Source organism: Dermacentor variabilis, chromosome 4 (genome assembly GCF_050947875.1).
Source record: "Dermacentor variabilis isolate Ectoservices chromosome 4, ASM5094787v1, whole genome shotgun sequence".
NCBI lineage: Eukaryota > Metazoa > Arthropoda > Arachnida > Ixodida > Ixodidae > Dermacentor > Dermacentor variabilis.
The window spans coordinates 236,670,448-236,687,590 of record NC_134571.1 but is presented as its reverse complement, the minus strand read 5'-3'; the positions used below and the strand labels follow the sequence as shown (position 1 = coordinate 236,687,590).

The window sequence follows — 17,143 nt, the reverse complement described above, 5'->3', positions numbered from 1 at the left end:
GCACACTGAGCATGTTGAGTACTTGAGCAATTTCCTGCACATAAACCCAGCAAGATAATACACAATGCAATCAACTGCTTCTGGCTCTGTGTAGATCTCAACAAACGCCTCATCACACTCAATTTCAGCGACAACCAGACCATCCATTTTGGCTTTCAACTCCTGAAGACGAGTCTCGTTTTTCACCTGCCTGAAAGGCAAGCTTCAAATCGGCCAAAGTGAGCACATGTGCTTCTCGAGCTCGCTCTACCTCGCAATTTCCAAACTTTGGTGGCTTAATTAAACTGTACACTGACAGCATATTGTACAGCTAAAGAAAAGTCGGCAAGGAGGGATGGTCATTCTGACCTCCTGCTTGGCGGATTGTCCCAAAAAAAACGCTCCAGTACATCTTGGTTAAATTTTCCACTCAAGACATACTTAAAGCCACAGTCTTTGAGCAAGTATCTCGTCAGCTCCAAAGCCGACAAAACTGTGACTCGCAGACCTGCTGCAGTCTGCTCTGTGAGAAAATGTGCGCGGGATATCCTTCCGGCCACCACTTCTCCCTCCCACTTGTTTAACCAGTGCAAGAAAGAGGCAAGAACCTTCAAGTCCTTGCTTCCCGCTGTGATGCCTTCTTTAGGATGGCTGCGATTCAGTGCATCGAACAAATCATTAAATTTCAATGTAAATTCCACTGTCCCTTTAACATTCTCCACTCCAGTTGCTTTTCTCTGTGAGTAAAGCTCCAACCCATTGGCAACACTTCGACTGAAGAGCTGGGTAGCGAGCTTTACTCGCATTTTCTCAGTATTCGTAGGATTCACATGAGCAACCCATTGGCAACACTTCGACTGAAGAGCTGGGTAGCGAGCTTTACTCGCATTTTCTCAGTATTCGTAGGATTCACATGAGCATACGTGAGCTTGTGGCAAACACGCAAATGTCCAGGCTGCTTCTTGTCCTCAACAAACAGCTTATCATAGTGTGCCCACTGGACACGACCACCATGGAAGTTCAAAACTTTCGGGGCATGCACACGGTTCCGAACGCACTTCATAAGATGCGGAGCATCTGAAAAAACAAAAATGCTGCGCTTCTCATCAGCAGGGTGCGTGAAGGAGCTTTTGGTGCAGTTTAGACTACCACTTACACCAAACTCCTTCCACATATAGCGGTTTGTGGCTGCTCCATCACACACCACTGCATCAACTAAAGCCCCAGCCTCCTCCAGCATAAAGACAGCTTTCAAAACAAGCTGTGCAAGCACTGTTCCTTTTGTTAGCCCTTTGCTTGCGAACACTGCAATCGGCTGAGAATACTGGTCTCCAAATGCGCAGAAGGCAAACACGAGTCCGTGGTCAGCAAGGTCATCACTGGTCCCTGCACCGTCACCAAAGTCGCTGAACCCTAAATAAGTCATTGATTTCGAGTGCACACGCATTTCCTTTCTGACACGCATTTCGTCGAAAACCAAGATACCGTGGCGCTGATACTCGTCTTTGGTCGCCATCTTCCTTTTAAATGCAGCAAAAAACCTGCTGTCAAATCCACATTTCAGCCTGATCATGCTTAGATATTTCCGCACTGTCGTCACACATGGAAGAGGGAGCACATTGTTCTCTCGTAAGAATGCGTACACTGATGGGCTCCTTATATGCAACAAGAGGCACTTAAGCAGCCATTCTTCAGTGTAGCGACGATTTTTCTTGTTGGCAAGCCTTGCTGCCGCTAAGCATTCCTTGATAGCAGTTAGCTGTACATTCGGAAGTTGAAGCTTGCAAAGTTTGGTCTCGAGCTCTCCCTCGGAAACTTTTTGCAAGCATTCACGGGCTTCCTTTAGCTCCGAAGAAAGATCCTTAAAACGATTAAGGAGGCGATTTTTTTCTCTCTTCAGGGCATAATTTGCACGTCGCAAAGCAGCAAGTCTTTCACTGCTTTGTTGGGAACGAGAAACATGAACGCTAGCTGTCCTTAAAGTGCTCTTCTTCTTCAGTGCTCGTGTTTGGTGGATTCGCAGAGTGTCCGACAACCCGATGCATTTTTGGCAAACTGACACATCCGCACTCAGGAAGAATTCACATTTCTTGTGGCGCCACTTGCTGCTAATATCGATGAAGGCACTCTTTATTTCTGCTTGAGGGTATTCAGCAGTGCTTGGTCCACCAGCGCAAAATTTGATATTGTGCACGTGCTGTAGAAAAGACTTCACGTCCTCGACTGTTACCAACCTGTTTGAATGTTGCAGCTCTTCTTTAGGAACAGACTTGCACATCAACACTGTGCGGGCCTCCATTCTCTCATCGATCTCAACAAGCCGCAGACCCGCACTCCTACGCGCTGCCTGGTGACCCTCTAAACCGCTAGCGTCATCTCACGGCACTCCTTGAAAACACGAACCGGCGGTCGTCAACGTCGCCCGCTGGAGAGGCGGCGCCGTTCAGACACCTAGTTTATTCTTCCACCGTGATCCAAATGCTACAAATATAGCAGGAGAACAAAAGAAGAAAAAAGCAAGAACGAATAAAAGGGACAAAGCGACAGAGTCGCAGAATTTTTCAGCGCTGGTAGAATAACTTAAGTCTGGCACGTACCCAGGATTCTTTTTCGGGAGGTAGCCCAACCCAAGGTAACTTTTCTATGCAAATGAGGGGCGAGGGGCCCGGGGTGCCTCTGCTAGTACAAATGTGAATAATGCCCACCATTTACCATAGAGACTCGTAAGCCTGCAAAAGAGAATTGAAATAAGGTGTACTTCACAGGTACAACTGTGAGATACACTACACCTCTCCTTTACTTGGCAAACAAGGAGCCACATCAAATGGACTCGTGCGTGACGGAAGCACAGGAAGAACTCTGCCAAGAACAAAGGAACAAGCTAAAGTGTAAAAAAAAAGGTTTCTAGTAGTGCTTTTTGAATTACCTCAGGAAGAATTATAAAGAAATATATATGTTTGCGGAAAAATCACAGTTCTTTTGGATTCCTCGTTTACTGCTCTACCAATTTAAGTGCCAAAACTGACTCGTGTTGTTATTTGGGAAGTTGCATAACGATGCGTGGTCACCTGTCCCGTACAACTGCGTAGAGTGCAAGATGCTGCAGTTCTAGACGTACTGCGCCCACCGCGGAAGGTAAGAAAAACACCCATATTAGCACAGCAGAGAAATGGCTACGTCAGGCAGCTCGACTGATAACTGTAGAAGCATCATTAAAAACGCACGGAATTATTTTCCACTTCCAACGGCGTTTTCTCTACTTCCTTTTTAAATAAAAGGATGTTGATCCATAAATATTTTCACAAGCAACTTTTAATTTTGTTAATTTTCACTTGTCCTTTCTGTTTGGCTGTTGCCTTGGCTCTCTCTTTGTAGATTGCTTAATTTCTCAACTCCTTGCGGCTCTTGCTTCCAGTTACCAATTTTGCACAGAAAGGGCTGTACAATTAGGGAAAAGCCAGACAAGGTAACAGGTGACAATCATATTGCCTATGGGTTTAACAGTTATTGCAGGGTCTGATGATGTACGCTGTTTCGCATTATTTTATTTTCCACCTTATCTAACCTATACTGTTGCAACGTCAAAAACATGGGTCGTAGAGCGCTATTCAGGAGGCACAGCGGCGGGTCGACTTTTTAATACCGAGCGCAGCTGCGACTTCTTCACTGCGCCTTGACAAAAACACTCATGCCTACTCCCGTTGTCCTCTTCTTCATCGGAGTACTGGTGCGGCATTTTCGTCCCTCCAAAGGAAGCATCGTCCTGATGCGCAGTTTAATCCAGACAATGGGACAGAGTACATCTCACACACAAAAAACGAGAACAAGAAACGTAAAAGTTATTTCGACCGGTATGGCTTCATCCGTACCACATGCCCCACTTCGGGCAAGTGCTTGCGGCGACTGGAGCTACTGTGGCTGTCAGGAACGACTTCGTAATTCACGTCGCTCAGGTGGCGGATCACTCTGTACGGCCCAAAGTACGGTCTTAGGAGTTTTTCGGAGAGTCCACAATGGTATATGGGTATCCAGACCCATACTTTGTCACTGGGAATGTAGAAAACGAACCTGTGTTGAAGATCATACCGTTTTGCACCTTTATCTTGCTGAATGCAGATACATATGCGGGCAAGCTGTCTGGCTTTTTTCGCATGCTGAGTAAATTTGCCAACTTCGGTACGTAGTTCGTCAAACTCGTGCGGCAGCATGGCATCCAGCGTTGTCGTGGCTTCGCGACCGTGGACCTGGCTGAATGGTGTCATTCCAATAGTTTACTGTCGAGCGGTATTGTAGGCGAATATTACTTGAAAAAGCATAGGTTAGGGCGTGTTGGTATTCCATAACTGAGGTTTTTTTAGCGCACGAAAAGGAACGAGACACAGAGGCAAGATGCGGACACAGCGTTTGCCTCTGTAGTCTTGCCTCTGTCCATAACTGCGGTTTTTTAGCGCACGAAAAGGAACGAGAGACAGAGGCAAGATGCGGACACAGCGCTTGCCTCTGTAGTCTTGCCTCCATCTCTCGTTCCTTTTCGTGCCCTAAAAAACCTCAGTTATCGAATATTACGTAAGGCAAAATCTGACCCCAGTTCTTATGTTCTATGTCAACATACATGCATAGCATGAGTGCGAGGGTCTTATTAAGATGCTCGGTTAGTTAGTTCGTCTGGGGATGGTAAGCGATTGTTTAAATTTCCAGTGGCTTGTACCACTGAGTCTGAGAAGCGAGTCAAGAAGTTCGGCAGTAAAAGCAGTTCCCTGTCTGTGATGACTACTTTTGGGGCGCCATGCCTAAGGGCGATGTTGTTAATGAAACAGTGAGCTGCTTCAGCTACTGTGCCCTACTGTGTAGCTCGCGTCTCCGCTTAGCGCGTCAGGTAATTGGTGGCAACAATGATCCATCTGTTGCCAGCTCTAGAAGTTGGAAATGGGCCCAAGAAATTTATTCCATGCATGAAGGAAAAAACCAGTCAAAAGCACAAAGGACAAGAGGAGAGGTTCACACCACAACGACCAGTCGTTGTAGTGTGAATCTCTCCTCTTGTCCTTTATGTTTTTTGACTGGTTTTTTCCTTCAAGTATATATCAACTGGCCCAGATTTCAACCCCTCTGCAAATTTATTCCAACTTGGGTTGAATGGCTGGCCTGGTACCTTGACCGGATGTAAGAGACCTGCAAGCTTACCGGGAGGCGCTTTGCATCTTTGTCAGTCTGCACATGTTTGTACGTGATGTTTTATAGCAGCTGGTAGCTTCGGCCAGTAGTACTCCTGTCGGAGTCGGGACACTGTTCTCGTGTAGCCTAGATGACCTGCGGTGGTTTCATCATGGCGTGCTTTTAGTAATTCTTTTCGAAGTGATGCCGGTATGACAAACAGGTACGTGCTGCCACTGGCAGAAAAAGTTCTTCTTATATAGAACATCGTTGCGGAGACAAAACGACGGCAGTTCCCCCTGGCATAGAGTCGCAGAACGTCTTTCCTTCGACCTTCCAAGAAATTAATTAGTGGGAGCATCTCAGGGTTCCTGTGAAATAGTGAGTGTCGACGACGCCCAAAAATGCAGCATCTACGTCCACCTCATTGTTACCTGCGGACTCGACGGGTGACCGCGAGAGGCGTATCTTTAAGCCCCTCGAGTTACAAAAACAACCTAAATAAATTTGAGGGAAACTTGCACCACCAAGGTATAGCAGGTTTAAGCCAATCGAAAATAAATGAAGAGGGGTAGAAACCCAAATTGTAATTTAAGAAAAGCCTATTGTAGAAAGAAAAAGAAACCGAGGTAAGCCGGCAGAAATTGAATATAAATGAGAAGTAGGGAGCAGGAGTTAACACGAAGTATAGGTCTGCATAGGCACGGCATGTGGCGACTCGAGATTCCGACCAGTTTTTTATTAAGCCACAGAGCCGGAGCAAAGTTGGAGGGAGAAATTGAGGGAGAGAAGGGAGAGCAAGAGAAAAGGAAAGAAGACAAAATCAGGACGGCAGAAGAGGGCAGGGCCTGAGGAGGCCTAGGCAGGTCCAGCAGGATGCCGGACAGCAGGAGCAGATGTTTGGTTGAGCCGGGCTGCAGGAGGCTGGAGACGGACTGACACTTGGTAGGTGGTTCCCCGTTGACTGACGCATTGGTATGGGCTGAAGCTCACATCTGGTACATGTGATCGGAGGTCTCAGGTAGGTCCGACAATGCGCCAGGCAGCAGAAGCAGAGTGCAGGGGCCACTTTACTGAATATCTGCGCGACTGAATGTTTGCAAGAGGCTTGAAAGCGGTAGCAGAGCAGTTTCAGTAATTGAGCATTCTGCAGAGAAGACAGACAGGAAAAGGAGGGAAAACGAAGGGGACTGAGTCTGGAGGTCAGGCATTCTGTCTATAGCGTCCCCGGAGACGAGCTCCACCTTAGTTGGCATAACTAAGGACACTATACAGCGAAAGGCGAAGAGCAAGGTGGGAGGAAGAGGAGAGGGAACGAGAAAAGGATAGAGAAGGAAAAGACCAATGAAGAAATCTGGATGGCTGAAGGAAAGAGCATGTTAGGAGGGGTCAGGAAAAGTGAACGAAGAGATGACGTGATAAAGACGAATAAGGAGTGCCCGGCTTCGTTGGTTGGTAAGAAGAGAGTTATAAAGATCAGGTGTCACGGTAGTCTGGTGACTATCTTTAAGGAGATGAGTAATATGAGAAGTGAGAGGGCAGTCGTTGAAATAATGTAGCAAGTCTGACCAAGGAGTGCCACATGTGCAATTACGGGTAGGTGAGAGATGAAAGCGGAAATAGTGAAAAGGGAAGCGGCCATGAGCGGTGATGAGGTGAACGATGGGTCTTTTCGGCGGGAAGAAAGGGGAAATGCGAGTAATGTTTTTGATCCATTGAAAAACTCCAGTGTCACTGTTCTCTCGCGTCCAATGAGCATTCCACTGGGCGAAGGAATAGGCACGCATCTTAGATTTTATGCAAGAAGGAGTGGCAAGGAGGAACCGAGAAACACCATGGGAGGCGGCGGGATTAGCAAGGAAGTCCGCCATCTCATTGCCATCGACGCCCTGATGTGCCGGCACATGAAAAAGAGACACCCGTCGCCAGGTAGAAATGAAAAGGAGGAGCTGCTTGATGTCCCGGACATATGTACTGCTGGTTCTGAAAGTGTCCAATGCAGTGAGCAATGACAGACAATCGGTGTAAATGTGCAAAGGGGTAAAATGAGGCAGAGTCCGTATGTAGGCTAGTGCCTCTAGTAAAGTGACACTTTCAGTGGTGTAAGAAGAAGTGGCACCGATGAGTTTAAACTTGCCGACCTTAGTGATATGGCCAGTTGGATTATAAAGTATGAAAGAAGCGCCAGCAGAGTGGGAAGTATATGAGCCGTCAGTATACAGGTGGTAGGCTGGCAGAGCGGTAACACAGGGTATCTCTAGAAGTTGAAGGCGGTGATAAGAAAAAACGAGATTTGAGGCTGGGATGACAGTCCCAAGGGTTCAGGGGGTATTGGACTAGTGTCGGATGATAGGTGTCAGGGCCGTAAAAGGTAAGGGCCTTGAGCGCGAATGAAGAAAAGTTTGCATTTAAGCGGTCGAGGTAAATGGGGAGCGCTAGTGCATTAGCCAAACCTGACGAGACGAGGTACGCGTCGTACGAAAAGCACCGGTGATTGTAAAAAGGAGAGTAAGTTGGATAGAGATAATTTTGAGTTTAAACTGTGGCGTAAGAAAAGTCGGCCACCAGACAGGAGGAGCATATGTTATGGAAGGAAGCAGAACCTGATTATAGAGGAGACGGAGAGCGGAGGGAGGCATCGAATAGTGCATTCGAAGGAACGGGAGAAGACGGGAAGAGAGAAGGTCTGCTTTAGTACGGATGTATGTTGAGTGCGCGTTAAAGGTAAGATGTGTGTCAAAGACGACGCCAATAATTTTATTACTCGACTGAGATTTGAGGGTGAAACCGTTAAGGCGAACAATGGGAAGACGGGTGTGTGAAGAGGAAGAGGAGTGGCTATTGGGGAAGTAGAGGAAAGAGGATTTGTCGGTACTGATTGTCAGTTTAGTGCACTGCGCCCAGGTCAAAATAAGATTGAGAGTGAGAGATGCCTTAGATTCTAAGGCACGACGATTGGCTGCAGAGAGCACGATAACAGTGTCATCGGCGCAGGCCTGCACAACCACGTCCGGGGGAAAGGGGAGGTCAAGTAATCCGTAAATAACAATATTCCACAGCAGCGGACTGAGGGGTGACCCTTGAGGGCTGCCCAAAGTAGGTAGACACCTCACCAGCCTGCGATCGTAAAGTGACCATGCAGTGCTCTAAAAAGGATTTTAGGAGTTAGTGCAGGTTAGAAGGACAACTGTGTGAACGTAAAAAGTGGAGAACGACCGGGTGCCAAACACTGTCAAAAGCCCCTTTGAAGTCTAGGCAGATGAGAATGGCATGCTGTTTCAGGTCTTTGTAGGTTTTTAACGTTTTTCGAAGGCGGTACAAAGCGGTGGACGTACTCTTCCCATGCGTAAAACCGAATTCACACGGATGAAGTAGGTTATTGGAGTGGAGAAAAAAAGTAGAGCCGGGAATTCAGAAGACGTTCGGGAATTTTGCTACATAAAGAATTCATAACAATAGCACGGTAAGATGAAGGAGAGTCATGAGGTCGGTTGGGTTTGGTACGCGGTCGGTTGGGTACGCCAATGAGCTGGGAAGTAAGATAGATTGAGACATTGGTTAAAAATGAAGAGGAAAAAGGATGGGTCATGGGAAAAAAGCGCTTTGAGCATAAGAAGAGTCAGTCCATCAAGGCCTGGGGCAGCGCTGGTGTTGCCTGAATTGAGGGCAAGTTCAATCTCGCCGATGGTGAAAGGGAGGTCGATAGTCCTGGAGGAGTAAGGCATGTCGGTTATAGTACGCAAGCGGCCGTGGTCGCCATCATCTGTTGAGGGGGAGTTTTTAGAAATGTGAACAGTAAGAAGAAAGCGGGCAGAATCAAGCACGCTGCATGTGGAACGACCATCGGGTAAAAGGAGGGAGGGGAGTTGGTTGGTGCGAGAGAGTTTGTCAAAGCAGATGCAAAAAGGAAGGCCGAAAAGATTGCGTTTGGAAAGATCGGAGCAGATAGATTTGGAGGCAGCAGATTTGGCCTGGTTTATATTCATTTTGTTGTTTTGTAGTTGGCATGGGCATCTTAATATTGAGCCTTAAACGTCTGTCGAAGGAGAGGGTCAGTGGTGCGTTCGAAGCACCGACGCTGGAGAGCACGAATGCGTTTGCGTTCGACAGTGAGCTCAGGAGTCCACCAAGAATTAGTCAGTGAGGGGCGCGGCTTATTCCAGCGAGAATGGAGATGGTAAAGCTGATCAAAGAGAGTGTAGAACTTGGCTAAAACCAAATCGACTGCGTTGGGTGATAGCAAAGTCGTCTGCGCTGTACCACCAAAAACCATTAAGAAGTGACGAGTGACTGCAGGAGATGAGATGTCGATTTGGTTAAGCGTTTATGGCGAGGTTTGGTATGGCCAAAAAAGGGAAAAAAGGTATATTTGTGGTCGGAGAGCATTTCGGACTCGTCTACCGACCAGCTATAGCCGCATGAGGCGAGAGGAACCGATGCAAATGAGTCACCGATGCAACTCTCCGCAAGGTGGGATTGAAAGGTAGGTGGCGAGCATGGATCATTTAATGCTTTAAAGTGGTTTGCGGCACCAAATTGTGCGACCTGCGCGCCCCGGATATCTCCTTCCACTGGGCCCCACAGTAAGCGTTTGACATTAAAATCTCCCGCCATCACCAGAAATGGCTGAGTGATACAGGGCAGGTGAGCCTGTAAGGCATCAAAAAGGGGTTCCAGTGGTTCGTGAGGGGCAGCGTAAACTGCGAAGATGACGAAAGAGACAGAAGGGGCGACACAGGAGACCATGACATAGAGAGCATGGGAATGAATTAGGAAAAGATCATATGTATGTTAGGTGCTAAGAGAGCCAGACGCGGAGCAACTGGTGAAGCAAAAGTGATGTGCATGTGAGGTAGGTGCGGAAGAGAGTTGCCTCGTGTATATGGTTCAGAAATGATGAAGTCAGTGTGGTGCTGCTGCTGAATAAAGTCCAACAACAGCAATGTTGATTGTCGGGAATGCACCAGATTTGCCTGCAAAAACTTAATAGGTGTGGAATGGGTCATGGGTGAGAGTATATGAGAAGGGGGAAGAGAGCATTAAGATGAATATAGGAGCGGAGATGGCAGAAATGAAGGAACGCAGACTGAACAGAGTAAAGAAGAGACAAAATTTGACATATAAAAGGGAAAAATCGAGGAAAGAGAGAGAGAGAAGAAATAAGGGAAGCAAATAGAGAGAATGAAACCACAAGAAAGAAAAGAGGGATATGGGGAGCAACAGAATATGAAGGAAGGTGGAAGAGGAGGGAGGGGCGTACGCACCTGCCCTAGGGGGAAAAAGCTGCGCCATGGGGAACCGACACTATCGTCAGGTCCGGAAACCGAGGGATAGTGAGCAGGCAAATGCATCTGACGGCAGGAGGTATAAATGAGAAGAGTCACCACGCAGCCCCCAAGGGACACTTCGCACACACTATTCGCGAGGGGTCCGACTTATGCGGGCAGACGCGTTTAGAGTTCCCGTATGTCAAGCAGTAGGTGCAGGTGGGGACATGCAAATCTTCCCGCACCGTAACCGAAGTCCATCCAATGATTAACCATCCGAAGGTGGTAAGGGAGTGGAAAGAGGCTGCATCGACGGCAAGGATGTGGGTAAAGTTACCGGAGCGTTCGCGGAAAGAGACCCGCACTTTACAGGATTCAGGGTCGAGTTGGACAGATGGATTACGCGCATTGATGGCAGCGATGAAGCCATGAGCGGGTACGTCAAGATCGATGCCTGAAATGCGAACATGTGGTTGTCGATTTTCGGCTACCTTGATGGAGATTGCTGTACGAGTTAGCGGGTTCCTCTCGATTGCAGCCTTAAGATGTTCGAAGGAGTGTTGCTAATTGGTGAGAACTGTGATGCCGTGGCATATACGGCGCATCGAGACGTCACCTATCCCCTCAGTGATCGGGTCTATATTTGCCTTCAGAAGGGCCACGACATCGCGTGCAGGCGAGGCGGATGGAGCAATAGGGGTCAGAAACATGATAAAATCGTGCTCTCGCCTGAGTGCACCGTGTCGTGGAGGAAGTACAGTCGGGTCCAGGTCAATTTGTAGAACTTTTTTTTGCTGTGGTATACACTGACGCCATGAATGCTTAACCAATTTTCTCTGCTTGTCAATAACTTATTATTTATAGATGTGAATTTCAAGGCTGTATTATTTGTATCATTTTATACTATTCGCTTTCTGTAATATAATTTCTTGCAGCATTCTATTGTTGATTTTTTTACCCGTATGTATTTCTGTTATACAATGTTCACTAATGTTCACTTTTTTTCTCGTTTATCCATTATTGTATGTTTGTGTTCTCTTTCTTGTGCACAGTGCCATTTCTGTAGGGGGTACAGACCCCGTCAAGCCGAATTCATATGGCCTTTTGTCTGTACTCCTGTCATCTGTACATGTATAGAAGCAAATAAACTTGAATTGAACCTCTGCTGAAGCCCTCGTTGGGGGCTGCTGGGTCATCAGCGGAGCAGCCTGCATTCCAAGATGCGCCGCAGCCGCATTGTCCTGGGCTGGCAGGGAGGAGGCGCTGGAGCCGCCAGCGTATCACCAGCAAGGCGCCTCGCCTGCTGCAGCTGGTCCCGCAACTCGTCGATACGTCCCGACTAATGGGCAGCAATTGCGCGCACATCGGAACATTGCTGCAATATCTCAGCCAGGCAGAATACAATTTGCGAGTGGTGAGCGTTCGGTACGTTGAAAGAGGGATGGAAAATCAAGCTGGTGATTTGTTTTTGTTTCTCGACTATACGATGGATAGAGGCGGTAATCCGTTGTTCGGGATCCAATTGTGCAGTGGAAACCGCGATGCCACAAATGGAAGGCGGGGAACTGCGAGCAGCAACAGCAACATGAGGGGGTAAAAGCGCGGTAGTGGAGACATCCCTTCCAGCCGGATCGTGGTCCCGTCCAGGTATCTCGGCTTCACGAACTAACGCGTACTCTTCAGCAGAAAAGACTGACTCGTTTGAACCGTCCGAGCGAGGCGTCTTGACCCCACTAGGGGAGTATCGCCCGGACATCTGCTCATCCTGGAGAGCCTCACGTTTAGGCATGGCCGCGTACATAGGCGGCCATGGCCGTCAGCCGGCCGGCCAGTTCACGGTACGAGATTGTCCAGAAATGCAAAAGGAGCGCGTAAAAGGCCCCAATCGCGCGACGAAGTGAGTCCTAACAGACTTAAAGGGAGCCTTAACACAAGGTTGGGTTGGCGGGGTCGAAAAAACCTCACCTTTCGAGAAAACCTAGGAGCCGTCCGACAGCGGTAACAGGTGACACGCGCGTGGTAGAAGCGAGAGGCAGACAGACAGACAAAGAACTTTATGAATGGTCCTGAGGAACCGGCGTTAGGGTACCTCCCTTTTCAGGGAGTCCCCGTAGCCGTCGCGGGCCGCACCCACGTCGGGGTCGGAAGATCGTGGTCCTCCGCCCTGTCGCAGGCCCTCTGGACAGCCCGTAGTTGCTCTGAGAGGTCGCCGCTCTTAAGGGCTGCCTCCCAGTCGGTTAGAGTGGTTGTCGGCGTTGGTGTGCTACTTTCCTGATTTGTAAATGATGGTCATGCCGAACTCCTGAAACCTAAGACGTCAGCACGCCAGACGGGTCTTTCAAGTTATTTAGCCAACAAATAGAATGATGATCGCTGACAACCTTGAATGAATGGGCTTACAAATACGGGCGAAATCTGATAACTGCCCACACCGTGGCGAGGCATTCCTTCTTGGTAGTTGAATAGTTTTCCTCCGTGCGAGAGAGAGTTCGGCTAGCTTAGGCGATTACTTTTTTTGGAGCCGTCTTGCCACTGCACCACTACGGTACCCAGACCAACATTGCTCACATCCGTGTGAAGTGCTGTAGCGGCATCTTGGTCGAAGTGCGCAAGAACAGGAGGCGTTTGCAGGCACTGGCGTAGTTCGCTAAATGCTAAAAGGAACGTTCTCTCATGTCAGGCATGCTAACGGCGCAGCAATACATGAAAAATTTGCAATAAAGTGTCAGTAATAGGCACACAGCCCCAAGAAGCGCCTCACTGCCTTCTTGTCGGATGGTGTGGGGAACTTTGCCACAGCGTCTATTTTTGGCTGGGTCAGTTCGTACACCATCGTGACTGACGACGTGGCCGCACAAGCACAGCTCACTGAAACTAAAATGACATTTCTCGGGCTTTAACATCAGGCCAGCAGAGCGTAAGGCTTGGAGAACAGTGAGTAACCGGCTTAAGTGCTCCTCAAATGTAGCTGAGAGCACTATTACGTCGTCTAGATAGACCAAGCATGTTTGCCACTTCAGGCCTGATAGTACGGTGGCCAGCTCTTGCCGCATAATTGAGAAGTCTGTGCCAGTGTCAACAAGTGCGGTGACGTGATATCCATCCACCAGAATGCTGAAATCGGCATGGGCAACGTCGGCGGCGTGAATATTCGTCGTCATCATTTCTTCGTTGGCGTGAGTAGTCATCATCGTTATGTCATCTTCATTGGGAGCGGGGGGGTATTTTTGCGTCTTGGCAAAGGGCAGCCTTCTCCCTGGAGGTCACTGCCGTCAGTTTCGCCGGCACGGACTAAGGGAGCGACCACTCCTGCCGACGTCAGTGGTGAACTCTGTCGGTTTGGGGAAGTGTAACGCACAGGCGACGTGGACTATACCAGCGATGACATGGTGAAGCTTCCTGGCTGGTCGACAGCTGATCACTGTGCGGGGCACGAAGGTCGTCGAAGTGTACGGAAGCGGCAGGCGAAAAGGAGCTGACTCCAGCGTCTGGATGGGGGCAGTAGTGGGCAGTGTGGCCTGGTTCGCCGCAGTGAAAGCACAGTGGTCGACAGTCGGCCGTGCGCCACAAGTCGGTATGGCGAACTGGAGGTCGTCTCACAGACTTCCATTGCCACCATGGCACGGGAGCGGGCCATGGCTGAAATGGTGCTACCAGAGGTGAAGGGTTAGGACGTCGGACCATGTCGGTATAGGTTGGTGTCTGTGTTTCTGGGCGTGGGGCTGGGGAGGAGAAGGCTTGCAGCAACATTTGGCGCATGAATTCGGCAACGGAAACAACCTGCGACTTCGTAGGAGGAATGCCAAGGGCTCGCAGCTCTTCATGCAGGATGTCACGAATCATGTCCCGGAGAGAAGTGGGGTCAACAATCTGAGCCACGGAGCTTATTGGTGTGTTTTTGGCTGGCAGTTGAACTGGTGGCGGCATTGCTGAAGTGCCTGCTCAATGACACTCGCTTCTTTGCTGAATTCGTCGACCGTTATTGGTGGGTTTTGTACAAGACCAGCAAACAGCCGTTCCTTAATTCCCCACATAAGGTGACGGTCCTTCTTTGCCTCAGTCATATCAGCAACCTGCAACCTCATGCCCGCATGGGGTTGCTGGCTCCAGCGCCTCCACCAGTGTCGCATCGTCAAAAACAGGGGCCCTATAGCGCTATTCAGGAGGGGCCCTAGAGCGCTATTCAGGATATTAGCGGCGGGTTGCCTTTTTAATACCGAGCACAACTGCGACTTCTTCTTACAGTTATCAGCAAACAGTTATAAAACTGTTTGCTAATATGCACTAACTCGCCAACAAAAAGTTCTAACCTTCCATGCTTATTGCACCTAGGAAGGCATCGTCATCCTCGTCATCTTGTAGCGGCGGGTCAATGGGGGCATGTCATAAGCAGTTGCCATCAGAGTGCTTCCGTCCGGACTTGTAGACGACAGTTATGTCGAATTCCTAGTGCATCAGTCCATCGTGCGAGGCGTCCTGAAACGTCCTTTAAGTATGCCAGCCAACTTACTCAGGTGTCACGTTGTAGGGATGATGAAGAAAACAGTCGCAAAAACGTGGATGACGAAGCTAACCTCTTATTGGGCGAACCTGCGCCCACATAAGCAAGTTACACTCAATGCACAACGATAGCGGCAATTGTTGAAATCTGATCAGCCGGGCAAGCGTGTCGGCTTTTATACCTGTGTCATCGATGGTTCCAGAATAATCAATGGTGCCCGCGTGTCTTCCAGAAAGTTCTGCACAATTTGCGTTGTGCATACATGCAATCAGATTACACAAGGTTCAGTGAGGACAGTGGATAAAACTATCGATAACAATAAGAAACTTTCGATACATGCAGGCGCATTGTGCGCTGAGCGATAACATTTGTTAGATGGTGAAACATGGTAACCCGAGAAAGATAATCAAGTACAAGTGTCTATATTGTGACGCTCATACATGTGTGCTAGGTTTACGCCTTGACAGGATGTGGGGCATGCAAAATGGATGACGAGGAGGGAAGACAACACGTGGCTGGCTAGCTGAATCTCGACAGGCACTCAGCTGATCAAGGCCATCTCGACTACTTTACCTGACCTATCAATCAATGCCTTTCGTGGGCATTACGTAGTAGTGGGGCATGCGGAGTACGATTGAACATACGATGGAGTGGCAACATCTAGAACTTCGCTGGAGCCTCCGCTTTGGCAGTCTCTCGCCAGTGGCATACACCATGTCTCAGGATGGAGGTGAACAAACACCAGTGCCAGCGGAGCCTGCTCAAATGTGAACGCTGGTTGTACCTGTGCAGCACTACATGGAACCGCGCTTGTTCACGGGAAAATTGGGCGAACATGCCGACGAGTGGTTGACGCATTATGCCAGGGTGAGCCGTTACAACCATTTGGACTCTGTCACTCAGCTTGACTATGTCGCACTGTTTCTGAGCGATAGAGTGCTGACGTGGTGCGAAAATCATGAAGACTCCCTAGCAACGTGGGAGTGCTTTGTTGAGGAAATTAAGAAGTGTTTTGGCGACTCCTATGCCAAACAGAAGCACGCGGAGTGAACACTAGCTCAAAGAACTCAAGCTCCTGGAGAAATGTGCACTACAGGCATAAAAGAGATCCTCAAGCTGTACAAAGTAGTTAATTCACAGATGTCTGAGGAAGAACAAGCCGGACATCTCCTCAATGGAATTGCAGAAGATGCCTACAATTTACTTATAGGCGGGAAACATGTTGATTCCGTTGTCAGGTTTGCATGCAGGCTGTACGTTCCTCCTGTGCGGCAAGCTCAGCCCCTTTACTGTGCTACGTGACCTTCCGTGGCTGAGCACTTCGAGGAGCAGTTTATCGACCTGTGTGCCATAGCTGCGGTGACTTGGGTCACATGTCCAGGTACTGCAGTCACCGCCGAGGTTCAACCGATCGACAACGTCCAGCCGGTATCGCACTCCGCTTGTTGAAATGTACTTGCCCTTGAAAACACGGATGCTGTGGAACCGTTCTCCAGCATTCGGTTTCAGCTTTAATCCACCACCAACTCCTCGTATAAGCGGTTCACCATCCCCACAGCATTGCTACCTGTTGCCACCTTCGGAAAACTAGTCAGCTTGGCCGTTGAAGGTGAGGTCGCTGGACAGTCTTCGATGTCGACAGGGATACCTCCACCCATTTGTATGTTTAAGAGTCAGGTGTCTGTCCTAATTGACAGAGTTTCAACAATGGCCAGAGTGGGCACAGGAGCAACCATTTCAGTGACAAGTCTTGCATTCAAAAGTCTCCTAGGACGAAAAGTGATGTTTTGCTTGGACTGTACCGATACGTTTCGCAGAGTGAGTGGCGACTTGTTGCATCCTGTCAGGGTGTGCAAGGTGGACGTTATCTTGGCTGGCCAAATATTTAACACAGAGTTCGCCGTTCTCCCTCATTTTACCCATGATGTAATCTTGCGCCTTGGTTTTTGAAACTTGTGTGGTGCCACTGTTGACTGCAGAATGGGAGAAATTAGTGTAGGTATGAGCTTTTTGGCTGTGTTTATGGAAAGCCCACCGTATCATGAAAGTGTCCTTTGTGCGTCCAGAAATACAGTTGTGCCTCCGTTATCTGCAACCTGTGTTTCAGTCACCTGTTTCCCTACCGCCGACGGATCGTTTGATGCTCCTGTGGAGCTGATTTATCTGAGCTGCATCAAGAGGAATGTGCTGATACTGTATTGCATGCTGTCATCTGTTCACGGACACACTAGCCCCTGGACTG

At 48.8% G+C, this 17,143-nt stretch overlaps 1 protein-coding gene across 11 annotated transcripts in view; it reads left to right on the top strand.

Moving 5' to 3' along the window:
* Positions 1-17,143, top strand: part of LOC142580219 (DENN domain-containing protein 2D-like) — a 674,834-nt gene that overhangs the window by 545,197 nt on the left and 112,494 nt on the right. Inside the window, exon 16 of one of the 11 annotated variants that reach the window (XM_075691129.1) lies at positions 2,745-2,771. The exons of the other annotated variants lie outside the window; for them this stretch is intronic. Within the exon in view, the coding sequence (XP_075547244.1) occupies positions 2,745-2,756 (12 nt within the window). The 3' untranslated portion in view covers positions 2,757-2,771. Of the gene's footprint in view, positions 1-2,744; positions 2,772-17,143 lie in introns of those variants that run through there. 11 annotated transcript variants of the gene reach the window in all.